Source organism: Apis mellifera, linkage group LG14, assembly GCF_003254395.2.
Source record: "Apis mellifera strain DH4 linkage group LG14, Amel_HAv3.1, whole genome shotgun sequence".
Classification (NCBI taxonomy): domain Eukaryota; kingdom Metazoa; phylum Arthropoda; class Insecta; order Hymenoptera; family Apidae; genus Apis; species Apis mellifera.
Genome location: NC_037651.1, coordinates 5,748,526 through 5,770,890, shown reverse-complemented (window position 1 = coordinate 5,770,890; position 22,365 = coordinate 5,748,526). Strand labels below are relative to the sequence as shown.

General features: G+C 35.0%; 1 protein-coding gene across 5 annotated transcripts in view; it reads right to left on the bottom strand.

Annotated features, from left to right (window-relative positions):
• Positions 1-2,228: 2,228 nt before the first annotated feature.
• LOC100576690 (negative elongation factor E) overlaps positions 2,229-22,365 on the bottom strand; it is an 84,745-nt gene continuing 64,608 nt past the window's right edge. The window contains exons 3-6 of one of the 5 annotated variants that reach the window (XR_003306073.1): positions 14,192-14,254; positions 5,559-5,707; positions 5,359-5,478; positions 2,229-2,679 (exon numbers count right to left, since the gene is read on the bottom strand). Coding sequence is in view for 1 of the 5 variants with exons in the window: in XM_006562292.3 (XP_006562355.1) it covers positions 2,605-2,679; positions 5,359-5,394; positions 14,192-14,254 (174 nt within the window). In the remaining 4 variants the exon portion in view is untranslated. Of the gene's footprint in view, positions 2,680-5,358; positions 5,479-5,558; positions 5,924-14,191; positions 14,255-22,365 lie in introns of all 5 variants that reach the window. The other 4 variants (XR_001705481.2, XR_001705478.2, XM_006562292.3 and 1 more) reach the window with 4 other exon arrangements.

The following is a 22,365-nucleotide window of genomic DNA, read 5'->3' as shown; positions in this document are numbered from 1 at the left end:
TTTCTTTACGCGATAATATCTCGGGAACCGGAAGTCGTATAGAAATAAATCAAAATTTATTTTAAAGGGGAGATTTCAAAGCTTCTAATGACCATTCATTAGTTAACAGAAAGTCACTATCTTAGAAGTTATAGTGGTACAAAGTTTCGCTAATTTTAATCGGTTCAAGGTAAATGATTAAGATCATCCTTTCGTTTACATGAGGATATTTCAGTAATCGAAAGTCGTATCGAAATAAATCAAAATGCATTTTAAAGGGAAAGATTTCACGCTTCTAATGATCGTTCATTCGTCCACTAAAAGTTATTATCTTTGAAATTATGATGGTTCAAAGTTTTGTTAATTTTACTCGATTCAAGGTAAATGATTAAAAATCATTCTTTCCTTTAAAGAAGGATATCTCAAGAACCAAAAGTCGTACAGAAATAAATCAAAATGCATTTTAAAGAGAAATTTTTCGTGCTTCTAATGATCATTTATTAGTTAAATAAAATTTATTGTTTTAAAAATTATAGCGGTTCAAAGTTTTCTTAATTTTTGGTTCAATATAAATTAAAAATCATTCTTTCTTTTAGAGAAGGATATCTCAAGAACCAAAAGTCGTATTAAAATAAATCAAAATGCATTTTAAAGAGAAAGGTTTCGTGCTTCTAATCATCATTTATTAGTTAAATAAAATTTATTGTTTTAAAAATTATAGCGGTTCAAACTTTTCTTAATTTTTGGTTCAATATAAATTAAAAATCATTCTTTCTTTTAGAGAAGGATATCTCAAGAACCAAAACTCGTACAGAAATAAATCAAAATGCATTTTAAAGAGAAAGGTTTCATCCTTCTAATGATCATTTATTAGTTAAATAAAATTTATTGTTTTAAAAATTATAGCAGTTCAAAGTTTTGTTAATTTTCGGTTCAATATAAATAATTAAAAATCATTCTTTCTTTTAGAGAAGGATATCTCAAGAACCAAAAAGCGTACAGAAATAAATCAAAATGCATTTTAAATGGGAAGCTTTCATACTTCTAATGATCCTTCATTCGTTGACCAAAAATTATTATCTTCAGAATTATGATCAAGTTTTATTCATTTTACTCGATTCAAGATCAAATGATTAAAAATCACCCTTTCCTTTACAGAACGACATCTCAGGAATCGAAAGTCATGTTGGGATAAACGAGAAAACATTTTAAAAAATAAAATTCCGCTTTTCCAATGATCCATTAACCAGAAACCACAATCTCCTCAAGCTTACAGCGATTCGAGAACAATAACAACAAATTCAACAAATCCTCCCCTCACAAAATACCTAAAAAAAAAAAAAAAAGAACTCCCAAAAAACCAAACTAATCAACTCGTCAACAGGTACGCCAAATCAAATTCCAAAACCTCGTACGATACCCTCTTCCCCCTCCTCGACCTAGTGGAAAATAAAGAGAGTGGGGAGGGGACGCGGACAAGTTTCCCTTCTCGCCGCTAATTTGCGTAAATCGCGACACGGTACGCTCGATGCTAACTACGTCGGCAGAGAGGGGCGGGCGGGCGAGGAAGAAAGACCGAGAGAGGAATCCGAGATCTTTATGGCAGCAATAAAGCCGAACCTCGGCTCGGCCTCGAGTTACAAATGAGTGCCGGTAGCTGAAAACTATTGCCCCCAGCGTACGTGTGCCCCTAACCACACGGGGAAGCCCGCGCCGTGTAACCCTGCGCCACACCCCTCTCCCCCTTCCTGCACGGTGTACAATCGTGTACACGGTGCGGGTGAGCCCACACGAGCCCACGAGGATCCAGTGCGCTGGTTAGGCGCGTGAAATAGGACCTCTCGTAAATCCTTGTAACACCTAACTACCACCGACCACCCCCCCTCCACCACCGCATTTTCTTTATGCCACCGTCGCGCCCCGATGTAAGGATTACCTCGGTTAATAATTGTTATTAAGCAACCGTGACCGTGCCCGGTTTGCCCGGGGGGATTTTTGTGGACCGTGTTTAAAAGGGCGAGCAACGGTGAAAAAAAGAAGAGGAGAAAGAAAGAAAGAAAAAACGACGGACGCGTTGGAACGCGTTGGTGGGTTCGTTTGTAGAGCGTTTTCTTTTATTTTTTTTTTTTTTTTTTTAGGGAGATCGGGAAAAGGTGGTTCGCCAGTTGGAAATTTGGAAAAGGAATTGGATTTGGAGAATAGATAGTGGACGGGATAGTTGAAAATAGAGAGGTAGGAAGGAAATTCGGTAGAAAGTGGGGGATGAAAGGTAACGTTTGAAATATCTTTTAAGGGAAGAATTGTTCGTAGAGAGAGTATGTTGATTATTTTAGTTTGATAATGTATCTCGATATGTCGAACATATTTCTATACTCTCTTTAATTCACAATTCTTTCCCTTTAAAAGATATTTCAATGTATTTAAATAAAAAAGACTTTGCATGTAGATTTATTCATATATTTATTTCTTTATATGTTACATATTGTATTATACATGTTACGTGTACATTGTTTGTATTTTTAGGTGTTGTATGTATATTTTATGTATATATGTTTCACCACATTGTGTATATCTTGATCCATACGTATTTTTATAGGAATCCCAACCAGTTTTGCAAGGTAGTAGTCAACTTAGTCCCATCAGCGATCCATCAGACCATTCCTTGCCTCCTGGACGATTAGGAAAGGCACAAGTTTGATCCTGAAACACGTGGCGGCTTAAAAAACAGATACGTAAAAAGGTAAGTATAATCAAATTTAATTAAAACTAGAATTAAGTAAAATGATTAAAAAATGTAAAAAAGTTCCCGAAAAAGTGATAAAGGTAAGTATAAAAGGTAAGTATAAAAGGTAAGTATAAAAGGTAAGTATTTAGAATTAAGCAAATTGTTAAAAATTTCGGGACCCAGGAAATTTTCGAAAATTTTTGTAAATAAACATTGAAAATGTAAATAAACAAACCGAGAATGTAAACAAACATTGGAAAATGTAAACAAACAAACCCAGAATGTAAACAAACATTGCAAAATGTAAATAAACACTCCAATGTTTGTAAACAAACCAAAATTTTGATTCCTGGGCCCAGAAATTTTAAAATTTTCGAAAATTTTTGTAAATAAACATTGGAAATGTAAATAAACAAACCGAGAATGTAAACAAACATTGGAAAATGTAAATAAACATTGCAAAATGTAAATAAACATTCCAAAGTTTGTAAACAAACCGAAATTTTGATTCCTGGGCCCAGAAATTTCAAAATTTTCGAAAATTTTTGTAAATAAACATTGAAAATGTAAATAAACAAACCGAGAATGTAAACAAACATTGGAAAATGTAAATAAACATTGCAAAATGTAAATAAACATTCCAAAGTTTGTAAACAAACCAAAATTTTGATTCCTAGGCCCAGAAATTTTAAAATTTTCGAAAATTTTTGTAAATAAACATTGAAAATGTAAATAAACAAACCGAGAATGTAAACAAACATTGGAAAATGTAAATAAACAAACCAGAATGTAAATAAACATTCCAATGTTTGTAAACAAATCGAAATTTTGATTCCTGGGCCCAGAAATTTCAAAATTTTCGAAAATTTTTGTAAATAAACATTGAAAATGTAAATAAACAAACCGAGAATGTAAATAAACATTGGAAAATGTAAATAAACATTCCAATGTTTGTAAACAAATCGAAATTTTGATTCCTGGGCCCAGAAATTTCAAAATTTTCGAAAATTTTTGTAAATAAACATTGAAAATGTAAATAAACAAACCGAGAATGTAAACAAACATTGGAAAATGTAAACAAACAAACCCAGAATGTAAACAAACATTGCAAAATGTAAATAAACACTCCAATGTTTGTAAACAAACCAAAATTTTGATTCCTGGGCCCAGAAATTTTAAAATTTTCGAAAATTTTTGTAAATAAACATTGGAAATGTAAATAAACAAACCGAGAATGTAAACAAACATTGGAAAATGTAAATAAACATTGCAAAATGTAAATAAACATTCCAAAGTTTGTAAACAAACCAAAATTTTGATTCCTGGGCCCAGAAATTTCAAAATTTTCGAAAATTTTTGTAAATAAACATTGAAAATGTAAATAAACAAACCGAGAATGTAAACAAACATTGGAAAATGTAAATAAACATTGGAAAATGTAAATAAACATTCCAATGTTTGTAAACAAATCGAAATTTTGATTCCTGGGCCCAGAAATTTCAAAATTTTCGAAAATTTTTGTAAATAAACATTGAAAATGTAAATAAACAAACCGAGAATGTAAACAAACATTGGAAAATGTAAATAAACATTGCAAAATGTAAATAAACATTCCAAAGTTTGTAAACAAACCGAAATTTTGATTCCTGGGCCCAGAAATTTTAAAATTTTCGAAAATTTTTGTAAATAAACATTGAAAATGTAAATAAACAAACCGAGAATGTAAACAAACATTGGAAAATGTAAATAAACATTGCAAAATGTAAATAAACATTCCAAAGTTTGTAAACAAACCGAAATTTTGATTCCTGGGCCCAGAAATTTCAAAATTTTCAAAAATTTTTGTAAATAAACATTGGAAATGTATAATAAATAATAAATGTATAATAAATAAACAAACCGAGAATGTAAACAAACATTGGAAAATGTAAATAAACATTGCAAAATGTAAATAAACATTCCAATGTTTGTAAACAAACCGAAATTTTGATTCCTGGGCCCAGAAATTTTAAAATTTTCGAAAATTTTTGTAAATAAACATTGAAAATGTAAATAAACAAACCGAGAATGTAAACAAACATTGGAAAATGTAAATAAACATTGCAAAATGTAAATAAACATTCCAAAGTTTGTAAACAAACCGAAATTTTGATTCCTGGGCCCAGAAATTTCAAAATTTTCGAAAATTTTTGTAAATAAACATTGAAAATGTAAATAAACAAACCGAGAATGTAAATAAACATTGGAGAATATAAATAAACATTCCAATGTTTGTAAACAAATCAAAATTTTAATTCCTGGGCCCAGAAATTTTGAAATTTTTGAAAATAAACATTGGAAATGTAAATAAACAAACCGAGAATGTAAATAAACATTGGAAAATGTAAATAAACACTCCAATGTTTGTAAACAAACCGAAAATTTGATTCCTGGGCCCAGAAATGTTGAAATTTTGAAATTTTTGTATATATTTTACCAATTTTGAATGAATTGAATAAAATTTTTTAAAAATAAAATACTTACCTTTTTTACTTACCTTTCCTATACTTACCTTTCCCATACTTACCTTTTTAAGGGTTACTCGTTCAAATAAAACCTTTTTTTTCATCATTTTACTTAAAACTAGTTAGTAATTAAAATTTTTTTATACTTACCTGTTCCGTACTTAGCTTCTTTACAAATTTTTTCTCCTTAAATTGTAAAAAATTTTCAGAAATGATATGTAGAAATGCAAATTTTTATGCAAAATACATCTATATAGACTATATTACCCTCTGCAACATGAAAAATTTAATTTTACAATTATAATATTTTATTTTTATAACATTTTATAATATTTTATCGTAATACTTACATTATTTGTGTACATCCTGTGCGATATGTATTTTTTCTTGTGTAGAATAATGGAAATATATAAAAATTTGATTAACACACGATGCGTTAATAACTTTTAATATGTCGAAACGAATTCCACGAAGTTTTTAAAATGTTTATAAATAGATTCTGAAAAATGTTCATCAGTCTTCCTTAACATTCAAAATTGATACGTGAACTTCAGATCTCGTGGTCAATTTCAAAGTTAATTTAGCGTAACAAAGCTGACCCATTGTTTTACGAGTGGCATTCATCATCGTACATCTTACGATAAATAAATTAAGAACATCGCAACCACGAATCTGATCGATCATTTTGTCCAGCGCGAACACTTACACTTCTTTCCTATCGTATAGTAAAGAATTAATAGATTTATAAATTATATGTTGTCCTAATTATACGTCTGATTCTGTGATACATTTATTAGTAGGAAATAGAAAAAATTTTTTATCTATTAATTGTATACGTATCATATAAACGAAAATTAAATATTTTCCTTGAAAATATATCTTATATTTCTTAAAATATAATTTAATATTTTGATATGTAAACGTAAAAAATTGATGTAACGTAAATTATTTAATATAGCAAATTATTTTACAGGATAAATATATTGACAAATTTCGAATGAAATTAAAAACATCTATTGAGGTCTATTGAGGAGATTTTAAAAATTTTAATTTTAAAAATTACTCCATTTCTTGAATATTAAACATTTCGTAAGAATGTGTGTAATTTTTTTAAATACATTAATGCGGGAAAGATTAAAAAAAATTGAAATATTACACGAGGAGTAAACAGCAAGACACCAAACACGTAATCCTAAGTGTAGCAAAGCGCGTACGGGGGGAAAAATATTTATCCTAGCGTGAAAATGTGCTCGACTTGGCAAAAATATTAAACAAAATATCGATGCACAGTCGTCACATTTTAGAAACTACCATAAAATCTGCCCGTGAAATCCTCCTATGTAAATCCCTCTGCCTTTATAATCGCGTTTCATCGTATAAGAGTTAAGCCACCGCGAAATGTTCGTATCGAAAAAAATTGCAGCTAAACTGTGACTGCGCTCGGACCAATTCGACAGTGACTCTATTTCTTAGGCAAATTTTTTGTTAACGAAACATCGAGATTATATCTCACGATCAAAATATTTATACATATTTACTTTTGCAATTTACAATTTTTCCATGATAATTAAAACATTGAAAACATAATTGAATGAATTAATCTTGCTTCCGATCTTATATTGATCTCGTAATCTAACAAATTTGCGAAATGATTATTTTATACAGATTTTTTTCTCAAAATAATATAAAGATCATATTATAAAATTATATCAACTTGTATCCTCTTCGTGATCCGACACTCTCCGCACAAATCAAACATCAAATTCGAGCCATTTGATTCGAAACAAACCCAATTACCTTTCTCAATCCGTGAACCATCGACTCGAGCACAATTAATAAAAATTCGGAACAGCGTGCGCTGCATGCTGCACGTTTAATAAACACGAAATGGAATTTATTGCGAGTGGGGCGATGAATACCGGTGGGACGGAGTATCCCTGTGTGCGCGCGCGACGAGACCCGAGAGGAAGCTGGTTTTGAAAGAGGGAGAGACGTTGGGTCTGGTGAAAAGCAAGGTGGCGCATATTAATCATGGTATTAACACTTGAACGTGGGCAAAAGCTTAAACCAGCGGTGGCCGATACGGTTGAAAGGCGTCTTCCAAGCGTGTCTACGTACACGCTTGCGCGCGTACAGGGATGCATCGAAAATCACGATGCGAAATTGAAAGAGGATGATTCCTCGCGATAAGAATTTATTTTCGTCGATTTTTGATCGATTGTGAAGAATACTTTCTGGACATTTTGTACATACGTAACTTAAATCAAATATTCAAAAAAATACATATTGAATTATATTTCTGTATGTATTTTGTATATAATACAATAATCGATTACTAGTCGAAGAAGAGGCTTGAATGAATTTGTTAAATAGAGAAAACAATATTGTTGAGGCCCTTTTTTGTTTTATGTTGATATGTTGATCGGTTGTCGAGATACAAAGAGTCAAAGTATTCGCAGTATGCTTAAGATTACTACAGAATTATTATGAATGAGTCCGCGACCCACTGACCTACATTTTTTCCTGGAATTGTATATTGCGTTTTTCCAAGAATCGCTTGTTTGGATTTTGGAATAGGTCAGTGAGAGAAGATGCGAGCGAGAAGTCCGAATAAGTAACAAAGATGAAGGTGATAAAAGAATTATCCTTCTCTTTATACGATGATATCTAGAGAACCGGAAGTCGTATCGGAATAAACCGAACTGTACTTTAAAGAGGAAGGCTCCACGCTTCTAACGATCTCTTATTCGTTAACCGAAAGTCACTATTCTCGAAGTTATAGCGGTTCAAACTTTACTTAATTTTAATCGATAAAAAAATAAATGATTTAAAATCTTTTTCTTTACGATATTGGAATAATTATATGAATTTTAAAGAGGAAGGTTCCAACCATCTTTTATTCGTTAACCGGAAGTCATTCTCGAAATTATAGCGGTTCAAACTTTACTTAATTCTAATCGATAAAAAAAGTAAATGATTTAAAATCATCTTTTTCTTTACGATATTGGAATAATTGTATGAATTGCATTTTGAAGAGAAAGGTTCTATGCTTCCAACCATCTCTTATTCGTTAACCGGAAGTCACTATTCTCGAAGTTATAGCGGTTCAAACTTTACTTAATTCTAATCGATAAAAAAGCAAATGATTTAAAATCATCTTTTTCTTTACGATATTGGAATAATTATATTGGAATAAATCGAATTGCATTTTGAAGAGGAAGATTCCACGCTTCTAATGATCTCTTATTCGTTAACCGGAAGTCACTATTCTCGAAGTTATAGCGGTTCAAACTTTACTTAGTTTTAAAAAAGCAAATGATTTAAAATCATCTTTTTCTTTACGATATTGGAATAATTATATGAATTTTAAAGAGGAAGGTTCCAACCATCTTTTATTCGTTAACCGGAAGTTATAGCAGTTCAAACTTTAATTCTAATCGATAAAAAAGTAAATGATTTAAAATCATCTTTTTCTTTACGATATTGGAATAATTGTATTGGAATAAATCGAATTGCATTTTGAAGAGGAAGATTTCACGCTTCCAACCATCTATCTTAAAAGTTATAGAGTTTCAAACTTTTCTTAATTTTATATTATACGAAAACACGTGCTTGTATAGGAAATTTAATCCTCAATTACGACAAACGAATACGCAAATATACGTTGTTGCAAGATAAAGAAAGAGATAGTAGATGGGTTAAGTTAAAGGACAAGAAGAAGCGAGAGAGTAAATTGAAACGATGTGAAAATTAATTGCCAGCAACGTTCCACCCACTCTTGCCCTTCACCCTTAATTACCAACCATCCCCTTCGAACGGCCGCCCGGACAGAATTCCTGTCGCTTTTCCAGCTGACCGCTAACCGATGGGAAAAATCAAAATCAACGCCACCGAGCGAAAGATATACATATAAAACGGTAGAATGATCAGATATCACGGTCTGCTTAATTTCCATCGGTATCGGCTGAAAAACAGGGCCGCCAGCGACGTCCGCAATGGCCGCCTCCCAATGTTTCGGCCAATTTTAATCGGGATGCTAAATGTCCGTGATTAAATTGTAGCGGAAATTTTTCCAACCTTTTCCTCCTACCGCAACTTCTTTTTTTTTTTTTTTTCTGTTTTTTTGTTTCGATGATAGACGAATGTAAATTTATTGAAAAGTACGGAAGCAATGAAAGTCGACGAGGAATGGCGGGAATTTTGGAATTGAAGAGAATTGTGATGTTGGATCAAGTGACACGTTGTTTCTTTTCTTTCGATGAATGAACGAATAATTGACGATAATTTTTGAAAAGAGATAGTTTAGATAGATTAAATTAAACAGTTTGGAATTTTGAAATTCAAACGCACGAAATCTGAGAACTAGGAGGGGATTTTTTTAAGGATTTTACGAGAATACTTTCCATTAATATTTAAGTTAGTTCAACAGACAGATTTAGGAAATAATTCGTAAAGTGGCACGAGAAATTTTAATTCCTAATACTCCGGAGGGCAAATTCATTATAAATTACTTATTAAAAATTATCCTTGCAATCGGTCGCAAACTTTTCCAAAGTTTTGATAGAAAAAAGTTAATTCGTTATAGATCGATAGTTTGTTTTATCTTCCTCGACGCGAAACGCGATGCAAACTAAGCGCTGTAACGGAATACGGTAATGCTGCTATTATTCTCTTAGTCGAAAAAAAAAAAGAAGAAAAGAAAGAAAAGAAGAAAAGAAGAGAAAGAGAAATAGGATGAAATGGGGGGGAATTGCAGGTAGAAACAAACGAACAACGGTATACAATTTCAGAATCTCTTCCATCTCGATTCGAATGGCGAGATTGCATTGACTGCAGTCATCGATTTGAAATATAATGCATAAGGAAAAAGGATTCGGAAGGAACACTTCTATGTGCAATTCTTGTTTCGCGTGCACACAATGGCCGGGGAGGAAATTGCGCGGACGTAAAATGCAGATATAACACGACCTCTTTTGTTTGTTGCCGATAACTTGGCACGGGAAATCGAGTGAAATCGTGACGAATATTGTTTCAGTAATAATAATTCCGTTTCGTTTTTACGAAGGAAATAAAGAAAGAAATATTGAAATAAACGGGGAAATTTTATATCCTCCAATCTAAAAAAAAAAAAACTTATTAAATAACTTCGAAACCTCTTTCAAGCTTTAATCGAAATCCATATTCCTTCAAAACACGTGTGCGAATTTGAATATCATCTTCACCAATTTCGACCAACCCGTTAATCAATCAATTTTTTTATCTAAATGATATAAATACCAAAATGCGTTTATTTATTTATTATAAAACAATCGATACATGGATGCGCAAAAAACAGAGCAAGATTTGTATTCAATTCCAAACGATTAGAATCCAGATTCAATTCTACGAAGATTTCGTTTTTTCGTGCAACAGAGTCGTTCGAGCTTGGGAGGAACTTCCAGGAATAACAAGAAACTCATTCCTCCTCGAGTAACGACACCGAGAAATCAGGGGGAGGGGAGCAAAGCATGCGATTGCACAAAGGTGCCTATCGATTCGAAGATTCGCAAGATTTCGAAAAAAGAGGAAGAAGAAGAAGAAGAAGAAGAAATAAATGGAGGAGAAATAAAAGATAGGGGCGGGGGTGGCAAGTCGAGGCGAGGTGTCGAGCGAATCGTGGAACAAGAGGAAGCCGATGTAATAAAGCGAGTCGTGAGCGAAACATGCCCCGGAGGCAACGGCTACCCCTACAGTTACAATCTTCTTCGATTTCAAGGGGTCGACAGATCAAGCTGCTTACGCAATACCCGTTGTATCCTTATAATAAGAACAAGTATGACCGTTCGAGCTACCCTGAACTATCGAGTCCTGCTACGATTTCCAAGTCCCCTTTCTCTCTCTTTTCTTTCGTCTTCTTCACGCCCTTTGCAACTTTGAGGGAGGGAAAAAAATTGCTGAAACGGTGGACGCGCTTATTCGATGCCCTCCCCCCCTTCTTTTATTATTATTATTTTTAGAGCACGGATGTTTACGCGCAGATTTGAATTTTTCTCGAAATCGAAACGAAGAAGAAATGTTTGTTATCGGTATCATAATATCTTTGAAATTTACCTTGGATATTTTCGCGTTCACAATTTTCTCGTGTCCCGTTTATTTATGTAAATAATACAATTGCACAATTTTTTGTCCGCCAATTTTAATAAATAAACGCGATACGATAAACTTGTAATTACCTCTGCCTAATTATTCTTGTCGCACGAGATATCAAGGTATGATACGATGTTTATTCGAGCGTTATGTTAACGATCGTTTCAACTCAGCGAGATTTCCAACGAATTCTTCGTCAAATTCGTCCATCGAACGAAATAAATAATATAATTGTTCCAACAATCTTCGATCGCTGTTGGTTTAAAAACTACCGTCTAAAAATAGTGGAACAACAGGCGGCCACGCACAACGATTTCGACGAACAAACACAATTAACGACCTCTTACGAAACTCTGCTTGTTTGCTCGTCGAGAGGCCCATTTACCGCTGCGTTCACCCCCCGCCCCGATACGTTATGCGGCCAACAAAGTGGCGTTCGACACTCGCGTAAAAGCTATCGTTTTCTTCCTGCACTTCGAAATTGCCCCGCTTTTCCAACCGCTATCCCTCCCCCTCCGTTCTACGAGTACTTTGGAGGAAAATTCGATAACAATTCGCGTTTCGCCCCCCTTCGCCTGTGAAACAGCGTTAACGTGCTTTGCGTCGAACGATATTTACTGCTTAGTCGGTAATGAAGAAATATATTCCTTGATTGAGAAAAGGGAATTGAGAAAGGCCCGATTTTGAAAAATTCGGTTTCGTAGAGAATTCTTGCGAAATATCTTTTTTTATTCATTCTTCTCGAGGGAAAAATTTCAAAATCTATCAACGATTTTTATGCACCTTTTTTTTTCAATTGGAAAATCTTCTTGATTTTCATATATTATAGTCACGATATTCAAACAAAATTATATTATTAATATAACAATCGATTTAAAGATGTATTTTACGATTGTATATATGAATTCGAACTGACAAAGATGGAGAAAAGTTGCGACAATCACGATTAGAGATTGAATTTCAGATTGAAACGAATCTGATTTTTCTTTGTGATGGAATTAAATATATATTTAAATATTTATCCTCTTTTTTTTTTTCGAAACACGGATCAAATCTTCATTTTTTGAGTAGACGACTCAACGTTCTACGCTACGATATTTTTTTTGTTTGATGTTTATATTTATTCGCGAAATTATTGTTACGCTCGCAGCGTTTTTATGGAATCCGATAAACTTGCTGTTCCTCGTATTAATAGTTGTATAGGCAGGTTCAATCTGTCCGATCAATTTTTTTTTTTTTTTTGCTTCTTTTTTTCATTTTTATTTATTCTATTTTTTTTTCATTTTTTCTTCTTTTGCTTTCGATTTTAATCCCTGCAGATTATCCGATAGTCCGTAGTAGTTTATATCGATACGCTCTTACAACAATTTGTTAATAATTCGAATGCCTTTCCTTTTTAATTGATCCTGGATAGAGATGGAGAAATACATATCTCTAAATTGTTTACTTCGTTTGTTTTCGCAATTTTCCTTCGATTTTTAATCCTCTCGTTAATCCTCCCCCCCCATGAGAAAGTTCTCCAAACCAGCTTTCGAAAAAATTTATCTTTCTCTAATCGTGTATCATTGTGAAAGTAGAGTGACGAGAATAAGAAATAATTTTTTAACACAAAATGATATTATTATTTTATCACGAGTTATCGTCCAAGTTTTTCTTTTTCTTTCTTTCTTTCTTTCTTTCTTTCTTATTTCGATTCCTTTCGAAACGAAAAATATTCCCCCAATTATTCGCGAAGAATCGGTAGAAGAACGATTAGATCCTTCATAACGCAGGATATATTGTGTTTCGTTACGCATTACGGGAACGTGAACGGGGACGAGAGGGACGTGCACCGATTTTTATTCCTATCACGCGCGATATCTCTCGACCAATAAAACTTTGCGCGACTTTCAACGCGCGTGCAGGCCACTCCATCTTTCCGAGATAGATAGATCCCTGAATAAAAATCGGGACTGATCGACTCAACGAATCGTTTATAGAAATTCAGTTTACAGGGAGAATTCAATTCTTCTCTATCTAAAACTCTTGCTTCCTATCTTCTTCCCGCTTTTCGTTAAATTATACTTCCGGTTTAACGGGTCTTCTTAATTTAAAACCGTGCATTCTATCATATAACACCATATATCATATCATATCTTTTTTAAATTAAACTTATGAAATTAAGAAATATAATATTTTAGTAATACGTACCATAAAAAGTATTATTTATTATTACTTAATTTTTCCTCGATTAAATCATCAATGTTTCAATTCTTGTTACGTTTAATATTCGATGGAGTTTCCAATTTAAAAAAAAAGAAAAGAAAAATATGCACGTTCTTCTAACCAACGTTGAGAAAAAATAAGAAAGAAAGAAAGAGTAGAAGCTCGAGAGAGCGTGGCGGATATGCTATACGCAACGTTCCGGATGCAATTGGGTTATTAATTAAGGGCATAAGCTGCCGCGCAAGTGGTTCGTGGGCAGAGAATCTCTTTCATCGAGTTTTAATGTCCGTGGAAAAAAGGTATCAGTGGGGAGGGGAGAGAGAAGAAGAGGATAGGGGGAGGAAGACTCCGTTCGGTAGACAGAGGGGAGAAGAGAATCGCATGCAATCATGCCGATGTTGTTAAGGATAGACTTTTTAATTTCGCGGATCCTTAATTATTTCCAAGGCTAATTTTTTTCATATTCTTTTCTCCTTTTTTTAACCTAAAGATCCAGAGTTCGATATCGAAAAGAAATCATCCCATTCCATTCTTTTTCTTGCAATTGATATCTATACTCCGCGATTAATCATTTACTTAAGAAATTTGAACTTAAAACAAGCTAGGAAACGAATGATAATTAAATATTAATTATAAAAAAGATTGTACATACCATTGATTCATGGAAAGGAAGTCGAAGAATCGAGATCCTGCTCCTGAGGAATCCTCGGATATCCTGGAACAGAAATTGGACAAAGTTGGATAAATATCGAATCCGCGCGTGTAAATCTTCTGGCAGAATTTCTGAAATCCTTCCAACACCGTACTTCGATCGAAACTTCATGGGGGAAGGTTCATCAAGCGGCTGATACCCTTTGCGGGCAAACATGATAAATTTCGGTATCCGTAATACGTGTCCCGATCCTAGCTACCCCCGTCGTTGATTCAGGCGCATATATGTGCGCGTGAAAACGATATTTCACAGCCAGTTTGATGAGCTTCCCACATTAAGCCGGGGGTAAGTAATTATCGACTGAGCAATGACCAGAATGGCCGGGGCCGGGGCCACTCCCTTCTGGGGTGTCCCAGTGCGTGTCACCGCATTAACCGCCCCTATACGGACATCGTTCTCATCAAAGTTCAAACGCTGGATATCTCCGATATGTCATTGTAACCTCTGCACGGCTTAATTAACGAGACACGGGGAAAGATATACATATATATATATATATATAGAGTTCAGAGTGGAGTTATTTTTCTTTTTTTCTTTTTCTTTTTAATAACGTTTCACTTCTTCCATCCCTTCACGATTCTAAAGAATAATTCGTGAATTCGAATCGTTGTTCTTGAAGATTATTAACATTTTGAATTCGAATACGTGAATTCTCCAAGGATAACTTCTTATATATTAAAAAAAGGCTTAATTAACGAGACACAGGAAAAGATGTATATATAGAGTTCAGAGTAGAGTTATTTTTCTTTTTAATAACGTTTCACTTCTTCCATACCTTCACGATTCTAAAGAATTAAGAGTCGAAAAAATAATTCGTGAATTTGAATGGGTGTTCTTGAAGATTATTAACGTTTTGAATTCGAATACATGAATTCTCCAAGGATAATTTCTTATATATCAAAAAAAGGCTTAATGAACGAGACATGGGGAAAGATATATATATAGAGTTCAGAGTGGAGTTATTTTTCTTTTTAATAACGTTTCACTTCTTCCATTCCTTCACGATTCTAAAGAATTAAGATTCGAAAGAATAATTCGTGAATTCGAATCGTTGTTCTTGAAGATTATTAACGTTTTGAATTCGAATATGTGAATTTTCCAAGGATAATTTCTTATATATCAAAAAAAGGCTTAATTAATAAGACACGAGGAAAGATGTATATATAGAGTTCAGAGTGGAGTTATTTTTCTTTTTAATAACGTTTCAGTTTTTCCTTCACGATTCTAAAGAATTAAAATTTAAATAATCCAAATCTGTTCTTGAAGATTATATTTGAATTCATATGTGAATTCTCCAAGATTAATTTCTTATATATCAAAAAAAGGCTTAATTAATGAGACACGGAGAAAGATATATATAGAGTTCAGAGTGGAGTTATTTTTTTTTTTAACTTTTCACTTCTTCCTTCACGATTCTAAAGAATTAAGATTTAAATAATTCGAATCTGTTCTTGAAGATTATTAACATATTTGATCGAATACGTGAATTCTCCAAGGATAATTTCTTATATAACAAAAAAAGATTCTCGAAAGGAGAATCGATTCATCAGATACGAATTCTGAATGAAATAGTAAATAGAAATAAAAAAAAAGAGAAAAAACTCGAATGTAAAAATACTCAATGAAAACAAAAGCTTTGACAAGGGCTGCTGTGATGCATGTTTTATTTAAACGGAAACGCGTGTTCGATTCTCGGCACGGGTACGGGGGCGAATTGTTGGGAAGGGGTTGGCGGACTAAGGAAATGGCAATCTCGAGCTATTCCGGGTGGAATATCGTGTTCAACGTCTCCATCCCCTTCGATTCACCTCTCCTCGATATCAAACTATCGCGAGTCCAGGAAAGAGCGGAACTGCAGTTTAGATGCCAGGCGCAGCTAGCGTATCCCCCGTACACTCTTCAACTAATGAGAAACTATTGCAGGACGTGATTGCAAAGTTTCCACTCGCCCTCCCCCTTCTTCCTTCACCCTGGAGAATCATTTAAAGCGCGGTATTCTTTCCGCAAGATCCTTACGATTCCCTTACTTCGATGTTCATTTATTTCTTCCGCTTCTTTTTATCTCTCTCTTTCTCTCTATCTGTCTGTCTGCGTGTCTCTATCTCTCTCTCTCTATGTCCGTGCAAAAGAAGACGAATTCATTAAAGTATTACAAAGTGACACGTTGAAACGAAGTTTGAAATTATATTTAGATATGCGGATGCATTCGATTGAAGTTGTTCGATTGAGAATTTTTCCTTTTTTTCTTTTCTATACGAGAGATTGTACATTTCAACGGAGGGATTTGCGCTCGAGGAGAGGGGGGGTCGAGACGAATTTTCCGATTAATTCTTTTTCAGCGGTGATCTGATTTTAATTTCTAGATTCTCTGCTACTTCAACGGGGGGAAATAATTTATTCCAAATTTTGTTAAAGCGTTTCTTCCAAAGCGTTCCATGCGAAATAATGAGAATATTTTAATTATCACTGGATTCAATTTTCAATCGGAGTTTCATTCGTTTTTATTTTATACATTAAAAATTATTAATGGACAAAATAAGGAACGAAGGAAAGGTTTCGTTATTGATCGATTATTAATTTTCAGATTCCTCTTACAAGATTCTTCTATCTTTTGGAAAAATTCGTCGATCGTTAAATCACAGTTAATTATACAAAGCGACGTTACAGCCGGTTGCTGGTTCGAAAAGATACTTTGGTTAATTAAATCCGCAAGTTTTCTACTATTAACGATTTTAATTAGCGTAATTCTCAGATAATTCAGAGAACTGAGAACAATGGCTACGTCCAGTGCAATCTCTGAATGGCGCCCGATTTAATATATCCGTTTCAAAATATTTTTTCTCCCGAGTTTTTAATCGTCCCATCGGCAAAGACGATGTCCGTATTTTTCTTTCGATAATATGTCTTCTTCGACAACCGTTGAAGAAGCAATAGAATTCCCGTACGATGAAGTTAAATGTAAAAATAATAAATCAAAATTTTCCGTAAAATAAAACGTTTCACTTTACGCTCCGCGTAAATTTTTGTGATTTACAATCGGCGATAAACTCGAGGGAAAACCAGCTATATTCTATCAAACTTTTAAACTTTTAATTTTAATTTTACATTTAAAGAGACTTTGACGTATCCAAGTTACATTTCCAAGAGAGAAGATTCTTTGGGAAGATTTATATTATCTATTAAAAGTTTGAAATCATGATTCACGAAATCCAATAATTTCAAGAAAAAAAGAAAATTAAGATTCTATCACTCTCGAAAATCTATCGAATTAATAAATATCAATATCCAATATCATTCCTAATAAAGGAAAGGATTTTTGGCTGCATGATCTTTTGTTTCATCGTTGAAAAAAAAAAAATTCTAAAACATCTAAATCCGAAATAATCTAAACAAAAATATCTTAAACGAAAGATCCATGGAAAGAGAAATAATTTTCTTCTATCAGACACAGGATTCTTTCTTCTTTCCACCACCGAATTCTCCTCGTCCATTACACTCTTTCCTTCGATAATTCCACTTTTCCTCCGTTCATTAATATTTATACGGAATACATTACACGCTTCTCCTTTCGAATCGGAGACATTCTTCTTCCAATTATTACACGCAGAGACTCTCTCTCTCTCTCTCTCTCTCTCTCTCGGTTGAAATCGAAGACCACGAGGCGGATAATGATTCCTCCTGCAGCAGGAGGACTATATCCGACTTGTTTTGCCGATTTCGTCGGTAACCTCGTTAAACTGCGAGGGAGGAGAGAAGAAAGAGAGAGAGAGAGAGAGATTCTTTCTCCTTCGTGACTCGCAATCAGTCGACTCTCATCGGCGTTCAGAGCTTCCTCTCGAATTACCACCAAGGACGGTCGTAGACTGGCAGAGTCAATAGATCCATCCACCTCCTCCGTCTCACCTTCTCCCGGGGAAAGGGGACGATGCCAATCGAGTATCTTACGAAATAATCCTTTCTTCGGGGAACAATCGTTTCCAGCGATGAATTTCAAAGGAAATCGATCGAGTTGTTGATATCGTGATTGTTATGGTAATTGTTATCGTACCGTTTGTATCGGCCATTGTCAATTGGGGGAAAAGGGGGAAGGCCGTTCCTCTCTTTTCGAATTCAGTAAACAGATTTGTCTGCTGTTATTGTTGATTAATTATGTTATTATTAAGAAATTGCCTTTCTTACTTAATTTTCGAAAGTGATTATTCGTTTAAACCTGCTCTGTTACGATTAATTCGCAAATATAACGTGTAATTTGTTTTCCCTTTAAATTGCCAAGTGGACGAATTTCTCTTCGTTTCTTCATTTCATCATAATACATTAAGAATACCGAGTAGCGTAATAAATTATTACAAATTCCTATTAAAATTCCCATTTTATCCCGTCGTTAATCTCCAATCCCTTAGAAATTAAAAAAAGAAAGAAAGGAAGGAAGAGAGAATCGTGGAAATAACGAAACAATCTAACCGTTCCATCAAACGGGTTTACACGGATAATAATTTGTGACGGCGTTCGTCATCGATACGCCATTGTTCGGTGCATGAGATCGTTTCTCTTTCAGACATCGGGAAAGAAAATCGCGAAGGAAAAAAAAGGAAATTCCGCGGCGTGTCGCGGAGCGTTTCCCGGATCGTTGCGTCCCCTTTCTAAGACGATTATGTGAAAAAGGGGAAGAAAAAAGGAAGAAGAGCAAGGCGAAGAGCAAGGAGAAGGAAAGGAGGAGGAAGAAAAAAGGAAGGAATTAAAGACGTCAAGTTGAAAAGTGGAGCTTTTTACGTACGAAACGTAAAACGGGTACGATGAAGAGGGGGTGAGAAGGCGCGGAGAGAGATTCGAGAATGAAAGAACATATTGAAAGAAGTATGAAGAAGGGAGGTCGAGGAAAGAACAGTCTCCTCTCTCCTCCCTCCTTCGAGCAAAGAACAGACGTTGAAAAGATAGAACAGCTTGGAAGTATCTCCATCATCGACCGCTTTTCCTTCTTTTTTTTTTTTCCCTCTCTTCTCTCATTCCTCCTCCTCCTCTTTTTCCTTTTCTTTCACGCTCTCTCTCCCGTATCGAAGATCCTCCCTCCCCCTTTTTTTACTCCTCTCCTCTTCGAGAGACCGCGAACAAGTGGCGGAAGAGGAAGAGGAGAGGAAAGGCTTGGGAAAGATGAGGAAGGTTGAACAGGGATAAGACCAACGCCCTCTTCGGTACCGGAGCCAGTTTGCTCTTTACATTACATTTATTTTACTTCATTTTTCGCGGAATAAATGTCTTCGGGGGCTTTGCCAGTCGGTTAGGAAAATACTTTCATAATACTTGCCTCCCCTTTCCAACCCTCCAACGCAACGCACTTTTCTCCTTCTTCTTGTTCCCTCTCTCTCTCTCTCTTTGGATCTTCGTTCTCCTCTTTCACGTTCTCTTTTGTCTTCTTCTTGAGGGAGCGGCGGTTTCTTTCTTCCCCTGGCCAGGCTAGAAGCCATGGAATAAAAATAATAAAGGGAAGCAAGACACGACACCCCCTCCCCCAAACCACCCCCGTGTTTGTTACGTCTTACCAACGAGAACTAATATCGCGGCGCACGATACAAAGGAAATTTTTTTGGATAGCTCGTATACGATAGATCTTATGATTCGCGGTTTCGAGATCGTGGGAAAAATATCGTCGCTCCGGTATTGGAGAGAGATTTAACAACTACCTTGTCGACGAAAATTCTTCTTTATTAATAAAATTCGAGAATCGATTATCCGATTTCGTTGTTATTTTAATAATAATAATACATTAAATTGTTGATTAATTTATAGCAATCAGACGAATTCATCAATTCGAGAAGATCGAAATCGTTCGATTTCCTTCCAACTCGTTTGGAACAATGGCAAGAAAAATACATATAATATATGAAATGAATCGAAATTTGTAACACGATTTTTTTAATCTCTAAAAATTCTTAACTTCCTTGTTATCGTAACGAGATCCATTTGTCTTATTATTCGTACAACGAATGCAATTTTCGAAAGACGAATCGTGAGAGATAATTGGTACCCTGAAACTTGACAACACTTCGATTTAATATCGTACCCCGTGAAACAATTAGAATTCGAGGGGGGGGGGCAGGTATTAAATTTGGGAATGCAACAAATTATATGAGCCGAGGAAAAGCCTGGTGGACGGAGAATTCAAGTCCACGGAAATCGTTGCTACAATGGCCTCATAGACACAGGTTATTTCTCCAGTTCTCCAAACTGGAGAGAGAGAGAGAAAGAGAGAGAGAGAAGCGGGGCGGGAAAGGAAATCCTCTTCCAGGGGTAGGAGAGAGGTTCAAATATTTGATTTCGAGTTTTCCATTGTATCGCGCATTCCTTAATCCGATTTCAACACTTTTATAATAATCCAACGAACAGTCACAAATATTTAAGCTGCCGAGGTGCAATATTAAACAGGGTCGACGGTAATTTCCTAAGGGAATTTAAACGCAACACTGAAAATTTCTTACTTCCGAAATTACCGTTAATGAAAAGGATGCTCTCTTTTGTTAAGGTTTATCGTTTCCAAAGTATACTTCCCCCATTGTATTTTAACAACGCGCCCATTTGCAATCGAACTTTCCAATAAAAAAGAAATATTCTCACTCTTCTTTTCGTCATTTTTTCCTCAGAAACTTTCCTCTTCGATCCTCGAAGATCAACAATCAAAAAAGATGTTCTCTTTTGTTTATCGTTCCAAAGTTAGTCCCACAATTTTAATAATTACAGAAAATGTCTAGAATCATTTACTAAAACGAAGAAATTCTTACTTCATATTCCTTTTTCCATGCTTGTCATTTTTTTCTTAGAAACCTTCCTCTTCGATCCTCGAGGATCGACAATCGAAAAAGATGTTCTCTTTTGTTTATCGTTCCAAAGTTAGTCCCACTTTTAATATCCATCCCAATTTTAATAATTATAGATAAATGTCTAGAATCATTTACTAAAACGAAGAAATTCATACTTCATTCATTCTCATTTTTCCATGCTCGTCATCTTTTTCTCAGAAACCTTTCTCCTCTTTCGTTTGTCGTTTTTCAAACCAATTCGTAATCAAATTTTCCAATAATTCATTTATCCATTACAGAAAAACAAACGAGCAAAATTTATTGGAACGACGTTGTTTAAAATTATTCTCATCCTTATCCCTCTTTTCCATCTCTTTCCCTTCCTCTTCCATGCCTTCTTTTCCTCAAAAGAGCCGAAAACCTGACGTCTCGTCCAACGTTTCCCTCGTTTCGATCCTCGTTTCGAGCGCTCGTCGTCGAGGTGGATCACAATGGATGATCCATCGGTTGGGCAGAGTAGCGGGATTAAACCGGAAACAGCGAATTTCGATCAACCACCGCGGATTCTTGATAACTCTCCAACTCTGTCTCGTATTACGTTTTCCCCCTCCCGGAAACTCGGTGGGAAAACATTCACTTTTCGCTCCCCTCGTGCCTATTCGCTTTTCCAGTCGCCAGAGATGCGTTCATCTTAAATTACGACACGCCAAGATCCTCCAAACCATCCCTCCTCCGTCTATTTCCGCGCGGTTCTCCTCCTCCTCCTCCTCCTCCTCTTCCTCCTCTTCCTCCTTCTCCCCTTTCGTCGGGTTTAAGCATCGAGTAACCGATTGCAAATACGCGGCAAGGGGGGAGGGAGGGGAGGAGGGTTGCGAAGAGACGCGGAAAAGAGGAATTGAAGTTTGCCGAGGTTGTAAGAGGAGACGATGGTAAATATCTTCCTTACCTTCTCGTCGTTTTCCGGATGGCGTCTTCGTTTCGAGGACCCGCCCCCTCCACCCCCTCGTCGAACCGTGGCAACCGATATTCGCGCCAATTCTCTCTCTCTTTCTTTCTCTTACTCTCTCTCTCTCTCTCTCTGTTTAGATGCGTTTCAACCGGGCTTCAAACCGAATTGGTTAATGTTTGATGTTAGACGGAGCTGACTGGTTAGCTGTTTGTCTCGTATCCGCTTTTAATATTATTTCGTTTCACTTTTGTATTACGTGGATGTTGAACGAACTGTCCGAGATCGATTTCGATAGAGTTAATCTTTTATTTAATTTTATTTTTTTTTTTTTGTTTAAGTTGGGTGTGCGTTCGTTGCAGAAATGCGTTTCTAAT